Source organism: Zerene cesonia, chromosome 12 (assembly GCF_012273895.1).
Source record: "Zerene cesonia ecotype Mississippi chromosome 12, Zerene_cesonia_1.1, whole genome shotgun sequence".
Lineage (NCBI taxonomy): Eukaryota > Metazoa > Arthropoda > Insecta > Lepidoptera > Pieridae > Zerene > Zerene cesonia.
Genome location: NC_052113.1, coordinates 3665171 through 3683779, shown reverse-complemented (window position 1 = coordinate 3683779; position 18609 = coordinate 3665171). Strand labels below are relative to the sequence as shown.

At 31.6% G+C, this 18609-nt stretch overlaps 1 protein-coding gene across 1 annotated transcript in view; it reads right to left on the bottom strand.

Moving 5' to 3' along the window:
• Positions 1-5410: 5410 nt before the first annotated feature.
• Positions 5411-18609, bottom strand: part of LOC119830870 (G-protein coupled receptor Mth2-like) — a 57080-nt gene continuing 43881 nt past the window's right edge. The window contains exons 2-10 of the mRNA XM_038354046.1: positions 14654-14871; positions 14056-14282; positions 12822-13007; positions 12433-12511; positions 11807-11988; positions 11220-11345; positions 9465-9612; positions 7744-7933; positions 5411-7549 (exon numbers count right to left, since the gene is read on the bottom strand). Of these exons, the coding sequence (XP_038209974.1) occupies positions 7442-7549; positions 7744-7933; positions 9465-9612; positions 11220-11345; positions 11807-11988; positions 12433-12511; positions 12822-13007; positions 14056-14282; positions 14654-14871 (1464 nt within the window). The 3' untranslated portion in view covers positions 5411-7441. The remainder of the gene's footprint in view (positions 7550-7743; positions 7934-9464; positions 9613-11219; positions 11346-11806; positions 11989-12432; positions 12512-12821; positions 13008-14055; positions 14283-14653; positions 14872-18609) is intronic.

Genomic DNA, 18609 nt, shown 5'->3' with positions numbered 1-18609 from the left:
GAAACTCGATTGTGCGAAGTCGTCATTTCGTCCAATTAATTAGTTCATCTGAATCGACGGCCTACTCATTTATTGGCTCCGTGTTCATTAATCAAAAGAGATAAGTAAGCAATTAGCTGCGTATTTAGTTTACTCAACATTATATTCGTTAAATTAATCACGATTAATAAAAAAAAACACTATCAAAGCTTTTACGAATGGCTATTCATATAAGATCGAGTATTGCTATACTTGTAGAATAAACAATTGTCGTGGATATCCTATTCAGTCCCATACAGATTAACTTCAACTGTAAATATTCAAACATCGTTTTAACATTTTACCCTTACGAGGAAACCAAATGACGCCTTTTAATCCTACTAATATTATAAATGCGATAGTTGTTGTGTGTTGTTTGTTGCTCTTTCACGCAAAACTACTCAACTGATTGCAATGAAATTTGATACGTAGATAGCTCTGGACAACTGGAATAACGTTAGGCAACTTTTATCCCGATATTCCTACGGGATACGGACTTACGCGGGTGAAACCGTGAGGCGCAGCTAGTGATAAATAACTGAGAAGTATTTGAAGAGGTAAAGGAGTAAATGATGGATTATTTGTTCTATGCAATAGTTTGGAAACAACTAGTCATGTAACATATAACAAAAACTGTTTTCTATTAATATAACTCAGCGGGTAAATGAGCTTGCCATCCCCAATGAAGATTTTCAGAGAAAATAAAAGGATCATGTTAGCTTGATTATTGTTTAATATTATGTATGAAGAATGAAAAAGCTGCAATAAAATAACAATTCTTTGATGACTTTAAAAAAAGTTTCCTATTTTGTATAGTTTATTTTTATTCTCATTAAATATATTGATCGGTACATAAGAACATTTTGTTAGATATAGAATGATTGTTAGATACGCCCTAAACCCTCAATTTCGCTACAAACAGTGGCGTGAGAATAACAATCTTACATATTTTCTTCGCAGAATCTTTATTATTTGTTACAATGCTATGTCAAGTAAATCTTGTTAAGACATTTTTATCGAATTCCAGGTAAGCAAACACGAGACAACTTCTATGTTTTAGAGACAATTTATTACCTTAATACCAAGAATTCATTCGGAATGATGCTTTAATGATTGGTTGAAAAGCGTACTCAAAAGATATAAGGCTTTAATGAAATAGCGTTAACTAGCCTGACTGGTTCCGACTGAGACATTTCGTCCGGAAACCATCTATTAGAGCTTCCTTGTGCTGCAATTTGTGGTAGAGGAGTACGTGTACCTTAAGTCGAATGGTCACAGGAATAGTCTTCCTTTATCCAATTGTTCGCTTTATCTTGTTTTGTATTTTCAAACATGGAACTATTTTTGACTAGAAACACAAATTTAAACGATGAATGAATCATTGAAATAAATTTTTTGTTTAGTGATACAAAAGTATTATATATCTATATTATATTTTACACTAAGCATCTTAACACGTAAAGATATTTAAAATTTCCAAACGCTGTTTCAATCAACAACTTTACACATAAGCGCATTATGATCACATTAACATCTTATCGGAATACATTAAATGTCCCCACAATATGCACCGTCTCTTTCAAGGTAAAAGGGCTCTTTGCACCTTCAGATAAATATCATCAATCACACTTTGTTATGTACAGTCGACGTCTTCCCCTACCAAATGGTATCGCAATATTTCACACTCCGTCTAACTTTATAATCATTGTTTGCTGAAGGGTTGCTATTTTGATGGGCGATTTGCAAGTGGGAAATTTTACGTGCGTTAATACACGCCTTGGGGGACTTGGAACAGCTTGCGTAATTTACTTCTTATCGGTACATGAACTTTATAACTATCGGTCCTATAATTTTGTTTTATTGATCTGCTCGCATTTTTCACCACCATCAAACACGTAGGAGGGTATCAAGTCGACTCGAATTCGAACTTTTTTTTTTAGTATAGTAATCTCCTCATAACCTTTAACTGGGTGAACGGTAGTGCTGGTTGAATGCTAGTGCATTTTGTTTAATTTTAATATATTCAATAATAATTTAGTCATTTGTATATATATAATGGGAACCCTCATAGGAGGCCTGTGTCCCAGCAGTGGGAACGTGTATGGGCTGATGATGATGATATATATAATGCAAATAATCTATTATGTAGGGCTATAAATAATGGACTATAATAATGTGTATAGAATGCAAAAATATATTTTGTACAAATAGATACATGCTTTCGTACGAGTATGCCTTAACAGTAAATGAAGATAACGGCCAATGTATTCAAACACAATTGAAACGTTTAAAATAACAGTAGCACTAGCAGCTTTGTATGTGATGCATTAATTAATGATGTATGCAAATTAGCGCGTAGATTAATTGATCGCTGATACCTTAATTATACCAATCACTTCCTAACCTCAGTATTTATGGGTCTGTGCCCATAGATCCTATTATGTGAGCAAAGCATATACAAATAGTTCTTAATGTAAAATGAACCTAAATAACAAGAATTTGAAATAAAAGTAAAAATAAAAAAAAGTAAAAAAATAGTATACATTAATCAATAATTTTTTTTAATATCAGCACTGAAATTAATTTTCATAAAAAAGTATTGGCCTCTTTTGTCTTTGCAATAATTAAATGTTACCATCAACGAAATCTTCATAGACTCGTCCTAACAATGTAATATACAAAACACATTTTCTAATACATGTTTGTTCTCAAATGCTATTTACAAGCAAATCTTAGCTTAATATTCGAACAACGACAGAGATATTCGGTTCATATTTTACCTTTGGAACGAATATTGTATAATATTGTGACGATGTTAAAGAGCTACCACTGTTATCAACATACTCAAGATCTCTCTAGAGAAATTCTAGTGGCAATATTCCGAAACGGAGACAAGCGCTATGGAATGAAAACTTTTTCAAATAATCATTAAGATGGAATAGATGAGAAACTCGATACAGCGAGTTTATAAAGTAACTTATTATGTTATCAAAGAAAATAAATACAAATAAGAAAGCAGATGTATTTCTCAGTTCTGAAATATGTTTTGATTATGTTATATTTGTTTGCGTCCCTGAATAAATAAAAGGAGGTTTAATTAATCGAACGATACCAAAAATAAGTTTTTATAAAATGCAAAACGTTTTTTATGCTAAATTAAAGTGACTAAGAAATTCATTTATTTTATATTAATTTACAGTTTTCGGTAACATCAAAGTAAAATAAATAAATTTGGAATACAAAAGCGTGAATATGCGTATAATCAGTTTAAGGTACAAAAAGGCTTTATTTCACTTCCCTAATTGTAAACCAGCAAAATGCAAATACGCAATAACGGCAAATGAAGTAAATTTTAGAGCTGAAACAAAGGAATATCATTCAAAGTTGTGTGTTTCATGCTAATATTTTAATTAGCTGGGTTTGCATAACACAATACTTATTATAAGATATTCTCCCTGCGTGCTGACGCTGTCAGTGCCAAATATGTTAGGAGATGCCAGTGCCGATATGGGACAAGCATCGAATAATGCGCATTGCAACAGTGTATGGACTATGCAGCAAATGTTCATATGCAGAAAATCTATTTATTGATGATATATGAACAGAACAGTGCACAGTATTGATTTATTATATAAGAAAATTTTGTAATAAAAATAAGTGATAATTTGACAAAATTTTCATGAAATCACCAAATCTAATTAAAGATTTTATTTTTATAATTCTTATCACATTAAAGTTATTTTGTAAGAAAGATTCGATAGTACAGCTTAAGTTGCTATAAGAACTAAAAGCTAAAAGAAAAATAGTAGGTAGTATTATGTATAATAACAAATAATTGTTGGCTAGCTTACTGACCGCCTCCCTAGTATAGTAGTTAACGCATTACTGTAGAAACGAGGGTCCTGGGTTCTAATCCCGGTGGGCAACAAAAAAAACTATATTAGTCCGTAAAGAAAATCGATCAGTGAAACATATGCTGAATGCAAACCCCTTACCTCATAAGATATTTGTTAGGACTCTAGTGCTTTTATTAAATTCAGTGCCTATTTAATTCAATGGATGGATTCGAATAGCTTGCTTCAGTTCCAGGTTTAGCGTCATTGACAGCGTGGATACGGAAGGAATTTCACAAGATTACAGACCGATCCAAACCCCCTACGAACCCACCCCATCCCGTTGTTATTAGAAATGCCAATTGAATTTGCGGATACTATTGAAGCATGCAAAATATCTCAGCAATTTGAACTTTAAAATGGCACGTATTTTAACGCAAAATAATATTGAAATTTAGATGAATATAATATTTGCGCCAACAGTACACCACATTCATTAAACAGTGCCCAACTCTGTTTACGTAATTAAGTTTATATAATAAGGTAATTTCCAAGATGAACTACTGGTATTTGAATCAAAATACGAAACACACAAAACTTTGTTAATTTAATGCTATGTTTAAAACAAGTGATGTGTATGCTAGGATTCAATTGCAAACTAAAACATTTATTTATTCAATTAGACTTTTTTAGAAGCACTTTTGAATCGTCATAACATAGTTTTAACATTTACCACCGGTTTGGAAGGCAGTTTCTACAGAGAAGAGTCGGTAAAAAACTCTGTAGTTGCCTTGCTCTTGCCTCTTTAAATTATGTCAAAATTACATTTTATTTACACATACATGAATGCATCTATATGTATACATAATAATGTTGGCAATGAACTATACTGAATTGATTGATTTACCTATCAAAAACTTCTTAATTTTCTAGATTTATTTACATTAATTTGATATGCACTACACACTAAAGCCTCAAATAATTTAAATTATATTTAGCATCGTAATAATGAAATACGTGAAGTTCATATATCATCTATCTACTTTCTCCGGCTTTACCCTGTCTGATAGTAGTTGGAATAATATTAAAAAATTATATAGTTCATTAATACTATAGTTTGGTTCTGATTAATTTTTTTTCAAATATTTCTCTTTAATTTAGTACGTTGAAGCCTATATAAAAGGCTAGTAGGTAAATAGAAATAAAAAAATGAAAAGACAAGTTTATAAAGCTTCTTTATTAACGTCATGTTTGCAAAATAGACAAATATACATCATTTTTAATCATTTCACTTAAATTCCGTAACATTTAACAATTATATTACACAAATACACACATAGTATACGCTATATATACGTTTTATGATTTACAAACTTTCATTTAGGCATTATATGTACAGAAATTAAACATACTTAAAACAAAGAAATAATATTACAATAAGATAAAACACTTTACATTTTATAAATCTAATTATTGTCGTAAAGTTGAAATTTTGATTTAATTACATTTTCATCAAATAAATAAAACTCAATTAAACAAAGGAAAGCTCTACTGCTATTAAATATATTTACAAGCGGATTAACAGAACGTATTGCATATTCTGCAATTTTGTTGTTCAGAACAAACACAAACAATACGATGCAAATCTAACAATGCTTTGATTTAATAAATACGAATTAAATAATTAAACGAGCAAAATCAAGTTTTACGATATTTAAATACCGCTACTACTGCAAATTTAACTTGTAATTTTTTATCATACAAGCTGCTTGATTAAAAACATTGAATTAGATGTTACATCTAGCGTTATCGCTTGTATCTAGATTCAACATAATACAAGTCTTCGTATTCCTTTTAATATATAACTTAAATAAATTGTGTTTTATATAAATTTCATGTTGTTGAAAAGTATTTTACCCGCAGAGCTTATTTAATATTTACAGAATGGTCTGAAAAAATATAGCAATAAAACAAAATCAAATCTCATCTTGCCATTTAGTACATATAATATTTACAGAATTTTTGATGTAAAAAAATTGAATTTATGAAAATAATCATAATAATTAATTATTTTCTTCATAAAAGGTCACCGTAGTTCCCTGGGAAGGGAGGGACCACTCCAAATTCTAAACTGGGACCAAATTACGACAACGTCCTATTAGATGCAAACCGGGATCGCGGAATTCGTTTGAAATCCAACGGAGATATCGACTACCTAAATCAAAAAAAAAAAATCGTCAAATTTAGAACCTCCTTCGTTTTAGGAACGTTGGTTAAAAATGTTAAGAGCGTAATATATAATCACGTATAAATTAACCATCTTTAAAAATGTGACTAGTAATATTGATAATTTTGAGAAAGTAATAATTTACTGGCGGTGAAATAAATATAACAAAAAAGGACTACGTTATTATCTCTTATGAATAAAAAAATTTGTTACGATTAAACTAAAAACTAAATTTAAAATATACATATTAATATATTACAATATTATGACTAGTTTTCAATTTTCATAATGGGAATGTCAGCATCACGAATTATAATTTAAAGTTGAGTTGAATTAATAGACAAGCTGTTTTTAATCATAACATTTTTATGTGAATCCGAGAAATAAATTAATGTATCACAATTTTTCACAATATTGCAAATATAAATTGGACTTCAAAGAGTAACAGTTTTAAAATACACAAGTACAAAATTACTACAAATATTTAATATGGCACTGAAATTTAGCTCTATTTGAGAGTAAATTAAGCGAATAATGATGAATTATTACTGAAATTAGACTATACAGGAGTAAAACTTACTTACGTCCATTTGTTGTATGTTGTATTAATACATTTAATTTACATTTTATTCAAAAAGTGATTATTCACTAAAATAAGCGTAGTAACTACGTATAACCTTTGTTACTTGGTCATGTTTTACTTAGATACAAAAATATTCTCTCACCTTTGTCTTAACATTACAACCATTTCTATAAGGAGCTGTAAATAAACTATTGGTAACTTGTGAAGTAATGTAGGTACTAATTTCAATATTAGCTGAATCCAAACGAAGCTTTAGTCACTCTTAATACAATATGTAACATAAGATACATAGATGATGAAGACGTTAATAGTTTCGTTTGAGAACTGCTAATAATATACAAGCTAATGAGCTTCGTACATATAATGCGGTAATAAATATTGATTTTAACAGTTGTGTACAAACATAGTAATTATATAATTTAACGAAAGGAAAAAGATATAGACAATTTCAATAACATCTTAAAACTCATGCTATAGGGGCTTCAGACGCAGTAACTATTCTTATAACGAATACTAAATAACTTATAATTATAGAAAAGTGTATACACTTTCAGAGCTAAATATTTATTTATTTTATGCTTCATCTACTTCATAGTAAAAACGAAACACACAATTCACTGAAACATTTAAACAAGGAACTTTTCTCCATTCCCACTGTTTATCACCGTATAGCCAGACGATAGCGTAATACTGTATTAAAATCAGTCTCTAGTACACTTAATACCCTAGAATAACCTATACAATTTAGGCGTATTATCACACTTCACAGATCGCACTAGTCTACACGAAGTCCCTCCGGCCCGTACCACACATACTGTTCCTGTCACTCACTACGGACAATTCTGATTCGTCTTTTTTCCTCCTGCACATGCTGCAGAGTTTGGAAAACTGTTGGGAAAAGCAAATTATTAACTATGTGTTCTTTTGTTTCGGGCATGTTTCGTGTTTGCAAACTCGAATTTTATTAGGTATCCCAAAAAATATGATACATTATTTAACCAGCTGATGAAAAAAATTTTAATTGTGGCAATCTCTAATCAAACAAACAATTTCCATAAATGGTTTTAAGATTTCCAGCCTACCTTAACAAAAGTCCGGACGGGCTGCTGCAGCACATATATGGCGAATATGACGACACCCTGCAGTGCGTTGATCAGGTCGAACACCGACCATACGGATACCGCGGAGCTACCTGCACCCGCCGCCCAGGACACTACCTCCAGCACCCAAGAGAGCCCCATGATGACTGATAGCAGACAGCAGGTGCGGAAACTACGATGTTATCAAAGAATAAGTAACAATAGATATTATTTTACAACTGGACGGCGTATGAGACCGTTTAAATTTTATAGTTAAATACGCTATTGTATTGTGCTATGGTTTCGCCAGCCAGACACAAATTACGTCAATAAATTCTTCCGTTCTGACAATATGTACAATACATAAGATAAGCATATTAAGCATGGTCATCGTCTGCACATCCGATGGTAGTTTGACCACTGGTGACCTTCCAAGAACGTAAAACCATTCACTCGTATAAGCCGTCTGATACTGACCACCAGCGGAGTATTACGTTTATTGTATTCATGTTTTGTGTCTGAAAAATAATTCTTTGGTACGGTCTGCAGCTCAAATAGATTTAAGCTGGACATTCACTAACGTCTTAATTACAACATAATTGTGAAAATATCAGTATTAAAAAATCTAACGAGATCTTTATTAATTAGTAGCTGAAATGAAATGAATTGAAACTACTTTATTTGTCCAATAATTTGTTACTATCAAAAATATAAAATATACGTCTGAAGACCTATATTGGGATCGACTATATATATATACTTAAGAGCTTAGAGCTTATATTAACGTAAAGTTCCTGCATTTTTAATGACGAAATACATAACACTATTTAGTTAGCTAATTAAGGTTACTGTAGGAGACTCGTAAATTGAATGATAATCTGCAGACATGGCATGACATTCAAAAGCAAATAGGTATTATCTTGATTGTGAGGAGAACTCTGAGCACAATTGAGATACGGGTCAGGTGGAGCGAATTAGTTCTAGATTATCGCTACGTACGAGTCTGCGGCTGTATTAATAACATTATAACCAGTATATTAAGGATTATCATGCTTTGTAATGTGATATCCTTTTTTCTCGAGTATTACAACGAACAATTTTATCGATTAATTTGGATCCTATAATAAACAATAGTTTAACCACAGATAATATAATACTATACCAGGTTTTACTGTCAAAGAACAAGAAAGATATTCACATGGTGTATGGGATCTTTAGAAACGGCTGAAAGGATTGTTTTGAATATTAGCAAAGTCATATGGGGTCTGGGAGAAGTGCACAGGTTACTCTTTCGCCAAAACAAACTTGAAGGTGGTGAAATAAAGGATGGAATTGTATGAGGAACGGAGCTACTGCGCGATAACGTAAAGTGCACGCGAGCGAGGCCGCGAGCAAAAAACTAGAACTGTATATAACTGTATAGAGAATTTTCAGACACGTCCGGACAAACTTTATTTCTAGAATAGTTTAGTGTCTCTAGTTTCGTACGAACAGTAATACATAATACAGATGTAGAATGATTCACAGCGTATTATAAGTGACAAGTGATGCATCGTGCAGGTAAGAGACTTTAGAAGAGAAATTATAAGAATTTCTATTTCCTCGCAATCTAGGCTCAAAAGCCAGCTTTTAATTTTAACTTCTACATTTTACAAGCAGAGTTCATAGATAAATACAAATTTATTTACATGCACTTTAAACCCGTAACAAACAAATGAACTCACATCTTCTTATATTTCTTGAGGCGCTGGTTAAAATTCACGTGGTCGTGCGTCGGCGACCGCTCAGCAGCTGGCACGGGCTGCCCCAGTACCGTGCCCAGGCGCACCCAGTCGTCCGATGTACTGAAGTCGGAGTGGGTCAGATCTAAAGCTGATTATTGAATTGTTTGGTCAGTTGAAGTTTTTTAAGAGAAGTTTATTGTAGTATTGAGAATATAAAACACAATAAAACTTTTGATAAAATTACTTGAGAAACATTCTTTATTGAAATCCCTCTTTTAGTAACTTAAGTTGTAAGGGATAAAACACACAATTGATCTAAAAAAGCTGTGTCGATAATGGTAGCTATATGAAATGTTACAAATCTAAATAATAGAAAACAATTCTTACCCCCCTAAGTATCGCATTTTAATTTACCATTTTGCCAATTGCATCCTCATTTAAAGAAGATTGTAAACATTTATAAATTCAATTAGATTTCTTATAGAATATATTTTTGGATCGTAAAATATTTTACAATATTTACCATGTTACTGTTTATTATCTCATTACATAAGAATATGCATATGAAAATATCTCTAAATATTCCGATTGACGGATAACACATACATATATCTTCAAGACGTTTATAAACACACGAGAATACACATTTAAATATTAACTTAACGAAGTGGAAATATAAGTTTCAGGAGCTTTCATGTTTCCCCTGAGGAAAAATTATTTTCAAACTTTCTATTATCGTCGAACATCAGATAAAAAAACAATATGAAATATGATAGTTTGTTTCAGATAAGTTATTTCAAACAACTACACATTTTTTTCACAAGTGCATTATGAACGAAACTAATATCTGGACATTATATTATTACGGTCTAAATAAAAACATATTGCCGCTGCATCGCGCTGCTCGTTAAAATTTCAAACAAAAGTTATCTAAATTTACTAGCGTTTTGTTTCAGACAACAATAAAAAAGTAACAAAGAGTTTGGGGCTATTGTTACTAGTATGTAAATTAACTTCTTTCAGAATACGCATGTATGAAAAAATGAAAATATCTATGAATGCGTTCTAAATGTTTTTTCCGAGAATATAGGTATTTGTTTGTAGGTATATTTACATACAAATAAAAAATAATACTGATATTTTAGTGTATAAGTTAACTAGCTTTTGCACGCGGTTTCGCACGCACGGAGAAGTTTAATAGATTTTATTATACATATAATCATTTCTATTGCATCAAGATGTCCTTTGTATGCTTAAATCTTTAAACTCCATCAAAATCCGTTGCGTAGTTTTAAAGATTTAAGCATACAAAGGGACGAAGGGACAGACAGAGAAAGTGACTTTGTTTTATACTATGTAGAGATGTAGAGATATATTTTTATTTACTTTATGGTATCGATTAAGATGATTACTTGATACAAGATTAAAAATAATCGCTTAAAGTGTAATTATATATACAATACGCTAAATAACAACATTAAATAAGCTTTTCACTCATCAAACATTAAAAGGAGACCAGAAGTGTTATTTTAAATCCTTAAATCATTTAAATGAAAACAAGGATCATTTTGAAACAATCTCAATTGAGAAGAAAGGGCTGAAGAAAATCTAATAAAATGTATATGAAATAATTTATAAAATTATGAGTGTCTTAAACGTTTAGGTAAGATCACAAAATGCACATTTTGCGCGGACATGTATGGCTACAAACCTTTCACTTAACCCTCATATCATACAATAACAATTTCAACTTACGTGAAACATCTTGAAGTTTGTTGTAATGCCTAGCGAAGGCGCGCGAAGTGAGGAAAAATATAATTAGGTTGCTCAGAAGTATAACAGCCACTGGTCCATAGAAATACGGCAATGCCGCTTGGTCCGCTGCGAATGGGATAAAAGAATTTACTAATTTTATAAATTAAATATATCCTATTTAATAGGAAATTTAATCGAGAATAAACTGTTATCGAAACGCAAAAAAGGAATTTATAAACAACTAGCAAACCCGGCGAACTCCGTTTCGCCACCAGGTGGTTGTATGTGAAAAATGACTTTCCCGCTTTTCTGCAGAATTTTTTCCTGAATTTTCTTTGCCATAAACCTCACGGCGCCCGAGACCTTTCCAACGAATGCAAAACCGTGGAAATCGGTTGGTGCGTTCTGAAGCTATAGCGTCAGGAAGGAAAACCCGACTTATTTTTATATATTAGATATACTAATTTTAAAACAACGAATAATTTATTTTCAGGTACAAAAGGCAACAATTTTCTCTTCGTTTAATTGTCTTGGCAAAAGATTTTTTATCGTAAAATAATATTTGCTTAGAGCAATAACCAACTCACTTTTAAACCAGCAGCCTTTAACGCCGAAGTTAGGTTTTAGATACGTGCTAGGTACTGCAGGCGATAGGTCCATAGTTATTGTAACGATAAGCAATAACACTGGCAGTAATACTGCGTACGCGCAGTACCACGCAAATCGTCTTCTCATACTCCGTCTACTTACTGAAGCGTTTATGTATCTCCTGCAAATAAATTCATATTAAAATGTATTTTGTGCCTGAATATTGTATTTTTTCCACTGCTTACATTAATTACTTTCTATTTTTCTATGTTTCTTAAATACTTTCCATGTTTAAGTTACTCGTTATAAGAAAAATTAGTTTAATGAGTCATTTCAGTGTTCCTACAACCAGAAATTATCGAGTTCCGATCACCGATGACAATAATTTTTGAATCGAAATAAAACAATTTTAAAATGAGGTAATTATAACAGCTTCAAAGTGATGCCGGTTATAAATAAATTTAGTTTTTTGTATTACATACGTCGATTAAGTTATCTCGAATACCAAGTACGTAATCCTAAAATTTTGCATTGCATTATCACAAAAATAATTTATTGGTGTTCAAAATAATATATCTTTATACTAAATAATTATGCAACATTCGTAGATATCAATTGAACTTACCGTACATTTAAATAAGTATCAAAGCACATAACATTCAACCAGAAAAAACAGGACACAAATGAGAACTGAATAAGGTACGCTGAAATGTAAATAAAAACATTAATAAATTCATTTCACAGTCTCATAAGTAATGAAATATTATAGCGTCTTTCATCTTTAATTTAACATTCGACTATAAAGAGAATTTAATAACTCATAAGAAATAAAAAGGCGATCAAATTTTATTTTGATTCATCATTATAATTATTTATAAAGTAAAATACATGATTTGAATAAAGTTAAAGTAATATTTCGTACAAAAGAAATGCGAGGTATAAGTTCATTTCAGTCAAATTTCTATAAAAAAAAACGCCTAAATACATCGAAATATTAGCATAATATAGTCTCACCCATAATTGTACAAGCTGTATTGGGAAATGCATGACCAGCGAGCTGTGTTGCGGCTAAACAAGAAAATGCCACGGCCAAACTAGTCGAGTGGCAGGCTAGAGCCTTCCCATGTGTGTCTCTTAATTCAGTAATGAATAAGTACACACAGGTAGTCGCCAGTAAAAAAGGTACGGATATTATCAAACCTGAAAATTCCTTTATAATTAACACATTTTTATTGCAAATACCTATCTATCTTCTTGTATTTTAAATTTATGACCAATTGTATGTACATATTCTTATTTGATTGAATTTCTCCAAAACTTTTCTATTGGCTAGATATCTATTATATTTTCACCGATGTCCCAAAAACAATGGAGGTTTCAATTCAACTGATTTTTTTGTTACTGAATAACCCCGTGTAGTTTCAAATTATTGACATGATTATTTTTGTGTTTGATAGTAAGTATCTGTCATTTAAACCCATTTTAGGATTTAGTGTGGTCCTCACCAGGGAGTCGGTAACTCTTTTTGTAGAAATTAATTATTGTCTTTTTATTAGTTCACTAGTTTTCAAAATTCTTACCAAAACGTTACATTGACTGATAGACCCTACCGTTTTTAATAATAACTTATTAAATTTCTACAAAACGCCAATGCAATAATTTAAATCCAAATTAGGTATCGCATTATCACATATTTTCAATTGTAATTAATGGCTTCAATAATAGTTACCAGCTACCTACACTCATAGTTTAATATGACCAACCTGAGATGAAAAATATTTAATGCCTTAAGCTTTTAACTACAAATAGCTACAAGCTATAATTTTTAATTAAACGTCGCAGTATGGCCACTGACTCATAAACATTAGTACGGGTCAGAAGTAATGCCACGTAATATAACAGCCCTATTTATATATTTTGCTTCTTTTTAATTGAATTTATATTAATATCTAGGCTTGAGATGTTTAAATCGATGTTATGTAATATTAATTTTATGTAAGTACTAATAATATCCAGAAGTTATTCTTGTATTGTTCTTAGGTTACTTTAACGTAATAAACGTTAATTAGAAACTACACAAGACATAAAATGGCAGTCTATGGCCACCCTTGATGGAAAATCTTTGAAGGCACAGCGTTAATATCGTTTTGCCGTAGAGAAATCTGTTGTAGACATCAAAACAGACAAAAAGCCGGAGGCAATGAGACGCGTTGTCACTAATTGGATGTGTTAACATTTACTTACTAACCGATTGCGTAAGCTATAAGCGTTGGTGATGTGCCCGCTTCCTCTATGGGCGCTTGGAAGCAAAGTAACGGCAGTGTCACTCCGGCCGGATTGGACTCGTTCCAAAATGTCTCCATACAAAAATTCCTTGTTCCCAATAATGGAGGTTGACTAAATGGCATGAATAGAGAGCCATTGAATAGAAGATAAAACTCATCTTCGCTGACTTTGTCAGGCTCCAGCTTGTACCTGCGAATGTTTTTTCGATCGGATTGAGTTATCTGGGAATATTGGGTGCTTTGTTCGGGTTTTGAAATGATTTTGGGATTTTATTGGTTTGTATTCAATAGACATATATTAAAGTAGCATATGTTATTGCTCTTTTTCAATTCTCGGCATCGTATTGATTATATTTGGTAGATTACAAAGCAAAACAGATTAGTGCAAATTGTGAAATTGAAACCTTTTAATAACAAAATAATCGAAACTAAGGTGGTTTAACGTTAATTTCCTATATGACATCCACCAAGGAGGGTAGCATCGTGCTACCTACCTTGGTAGGTGACAGAATGAAATGAACTTAAAGTCGCTATGGTTTTAAATAAGATAAGCAAACTCACCTGTCGTAAGCACACGGATTACCCACAATTGTTTCGAAAACATTGCTGTCGTAACTCCATATGTGAGTTTCGTTGGCTTTGTGAAAGATGGGTTGGAAGGTGAGGCTGGATCGAGCGCAGACAGTTTTCACTTTGCCGTTTTCGATAGTTACGCTTAAATTCTGTCCGCTCGCACAGCATTTCGGTACAACGGGCAACTCCTTTTTTACTTCTTCGTCCTGTTCAAACAATGACGAGTAATGCAATAAATTATTTGTACGTTTTACGACAATAATTTATATTAAATAAATAGCAATGATTTGTTTGCATAATTTGATAAGAGTATTAAAACTCAAAATAATCATTTGTAAATGTGGATTTATGTATATAATGTGAATTTCTTAATCTTAGGTTTAATATACGAAAATATTTTCTTTTTAAATTTGCTAATTTCGCCTCTTTCGTCTATATCGTCGACGGGGGAAGCTACTTTGCTTTATACTATGTAAATATACTCGTATGAATGTAACATTTATTTGCGGCTACCCCACAACAAAACATTTACAAATCCCACACACTTAATAACGAAATACAGGACAAATAAATCACCCCTCCCACATTTGATTCTTTAATGTCAGCAATTGACTTATATTTATATATCACTCACTCGTTAAACTCGGGTTTCAAAAACATTCAAGAAAATTAGGTCGACCCACATAAGAGGCAATTTGAAGGAACGACAACTTAATTTGGGTGTTATTTAAAAATGATAAATTGAAGGTACGGATCATATGACGATAGCTAATCAACATTCAGGATGAGTATTTGGACTTTTGATGTATTCATAAAAGATTGAGGTTAGCTGATTTCAGCTTTGTTCTTAAAATTGGTCACGTACGCATAAATCAAACGTTATTTATGTAGAAGACAGTTGTAAAATACATGCTTTATTTGAGCCTTTATCTTTCCAATTGTATCAGGACAAACATTGTACATGTCTATCTTTCATTCTATTAATTTCATAAACGAGCTAAAGCTAAAATTTTGGGACATTTTTTATTATATTACTTATTACTAATTAATACAAATGAAAAAAGAATCTAATATGGATCCTGATTGGCCATTTCATCAATGAATGTGTCAATTATAACTGAATTACAGTTGCATGCAAAAATAACTGAAACGGTAACAAATAGTAATGAATTATTTTAAAGATACTTCCTTTAAACAATTAATTAAATATTCATAAAAAACCACAGATCATGTTACTTCTTCTTATATCTTAATTAAATATTTAAAAAAATATCCTTATATATACTCCTGAAGAATAAAGTGAAGGCTTACGCTGTTCATTTAAATGCTGCATAACTCATCAACCCAACATAAAGTACCTCATATTTAAGAATATTATGTAACTGCACATCTTATCATGATCGTCACTAACAAACTACAATTTTTAGATCGTATGTATGATGAAAATAAATTTGTCGGCAATACATGAATGCAACTGCGGCCCGGAAAAAGTTCAATATTGTCGCTATTGTGAGCTTGTTAGGGACGTGCTTCTGATGTAATGAGACATGTCATGGGGAATGCAATATACGAGATACTTTTCCGGATGAAAACCAGCAGCTTTGTAAAGTTACTCTTTGGTATAGTTGTATTGTTATTGTTCTGTTAATCATTTCGTTTGACGAATTGGGCATTCTCATAACATATTGGAAGTTATAACTTAGTTCTAAATAATTCACAATAATAATAACAAAGCAAAGTATTATAGGAGTCGTAAATTACTGTTGATATTCCTTCTCATCTCTTAAATTTAATTACTTTTTGTGATACATCAACAATGAGACTTGAAAAACATTATCTTATTAATTTAAATTGTATCTTCTTATACAATAATGTAAAGTTCTTAAACTACAAATCACCTTCAGTTGTTTCAATATATCTCCATAACTCGTCAAATATCATTAAACTTATTGTACTCGATATTGACTGAAGGTAGAACATTATTAAGGAATAAATTGGATCCAAATGACGGATCACGTTCCTATATTTATGTGCTGGTCCTTCAGTCGTGATTCGCTCAGTTTCGTGATGGAAGCTTTGTGCCCGGAATGAGGTTTGCGCTTGTAAATGTATTTGTCACAGTTGATAAGTGAAAGTCTACTTGAAGCATTAAGTCTAATAGTCTGGCTTCTTGTGTAGCTTTTCAGAGTCGAGGTAAATATAAAGATTATTCAAAGATCTCTGCGTGAAAGATCTCTTGTTCGTATTTTGTCAACCTTACGTTTTCGCATTTTAGAAGGTATATCTTATTACTCTTAATAATATTTGTGGTAAGTATATTTCCACTTGCCTATATTTTTAAAGTGAATGTTTTTTCATATTTTTTTTTTTCTTAGCATTTTAACAATTATTTATAGAATGATCAATAACCTTAGCTACAATAATAACCTATTCCATAAAACTCACAAACGTCCTAATTACGAGCAGGAAACCGAAGCCCTCTTATCTCCACGTGTATAAAATAACTAGAAAACAAAATAAAACGTAACGAAGTCGAGAAAAACAAACATCAGTGGAGAAATACGAGCGACCTCTGTCCAAAGTTCCCAACTCTGTAAGGTGAGGTTGATACAATTTGTTTTAAGGCTTTTCCTTTCCGAGGCAGTCCCTGTGGAAACTGCGTGCCGTCATTGTCAACTAACTACGCCGCACGAGGAAACCTTGTAAACTTTTCTCGACTTTAATTTGCTAAATTTTGACTTTTACTTCAAGCTTTGTTTTTTTTTCGAACATTCTCTTGTGTCTATAAAATACTTTCAGGTATTTTAGATTCTGTTCTATCAACAAACATCTGGATTTCTCTCTGGGTATATTCCGAGAAACGAGATATGAATGACGTTCAATATCACGTGGGGAAACCCGATATAAATAACCTAGTAGTTGAAAGCTCAGACTCGTATTTGCTTTGAAATAGAAATGGAATCAGGTAGTTTTAAGAATACAGTAAGAACAATTATTCTCCGGGGCGCTATTTAAAGAAAACAAATTCGCAATTACTTATCGAACAAATTAAAACAATATAAACCTAGTGTAACTTAAATGAAACAGTCTCTCGGAAGTTTTCCGAGATTGGCTCAGTAAATTGAAGCCTGGATTGACCTCGCCAGCTGTAAATAAGACTGAAGATTTGGAAAATGTGACTTCTCGAAGCTTCTAAACCTACGTAATGTTTTGCTTGTTCCGTAAGTGTCTGTCTTTCGTACATAGAGGGAATAGACTAAACAAAATCTTATTTGGGCTCTTTCACCGTTAATTTATTTGATACTAATCGATTATACTTTTAAACTCTTGTCAACATCAACTAAAATACCAACATTAAAACAGCTATTTATAAATTGAATTAATCAAACGATTGTATAAGATACCTAATACTAATTTAGTTGTCTGTTCAAATAAAATAGAACCGAAAAATTACAATTTAATTTAACAAGCGATATAACAAACGGAATTTATTTATGATTTCTGTTTGAAGTAGGTAAATTAAAGGATAATAAGAATCTAATTAGATATTAACTCACGTTTATAACTAACTAGATTTCCTCTCGCGGCTTCACCCGCGTCAAACCATCTTAGGGTATTCCTTACATAGTTCCTGTTCCCGTCAGATTTACTAGATAAAAACTATCCTTTCTTGTGGCTCAAAATATCTATCTTCGTACTAAATTTCATACAAATCGGTTTAGCGGTACGTATAGACGTGAAGAGAAGGACAGACAAGAGTTACTTTCGCATTTATCATATTGGTAAGGAGTTGAGATTTAGCTAGTTTCATAAGACATAGAATTTAAGACATGTTTGTTACAGCAATCAAGTCACGTTTTGAATACATTTAAATAGTCCAAGAAAATGGGTAGGGTAAATGCGAATTTGAGATTAAAACTTGAATTTTTGATATAATTTACTTT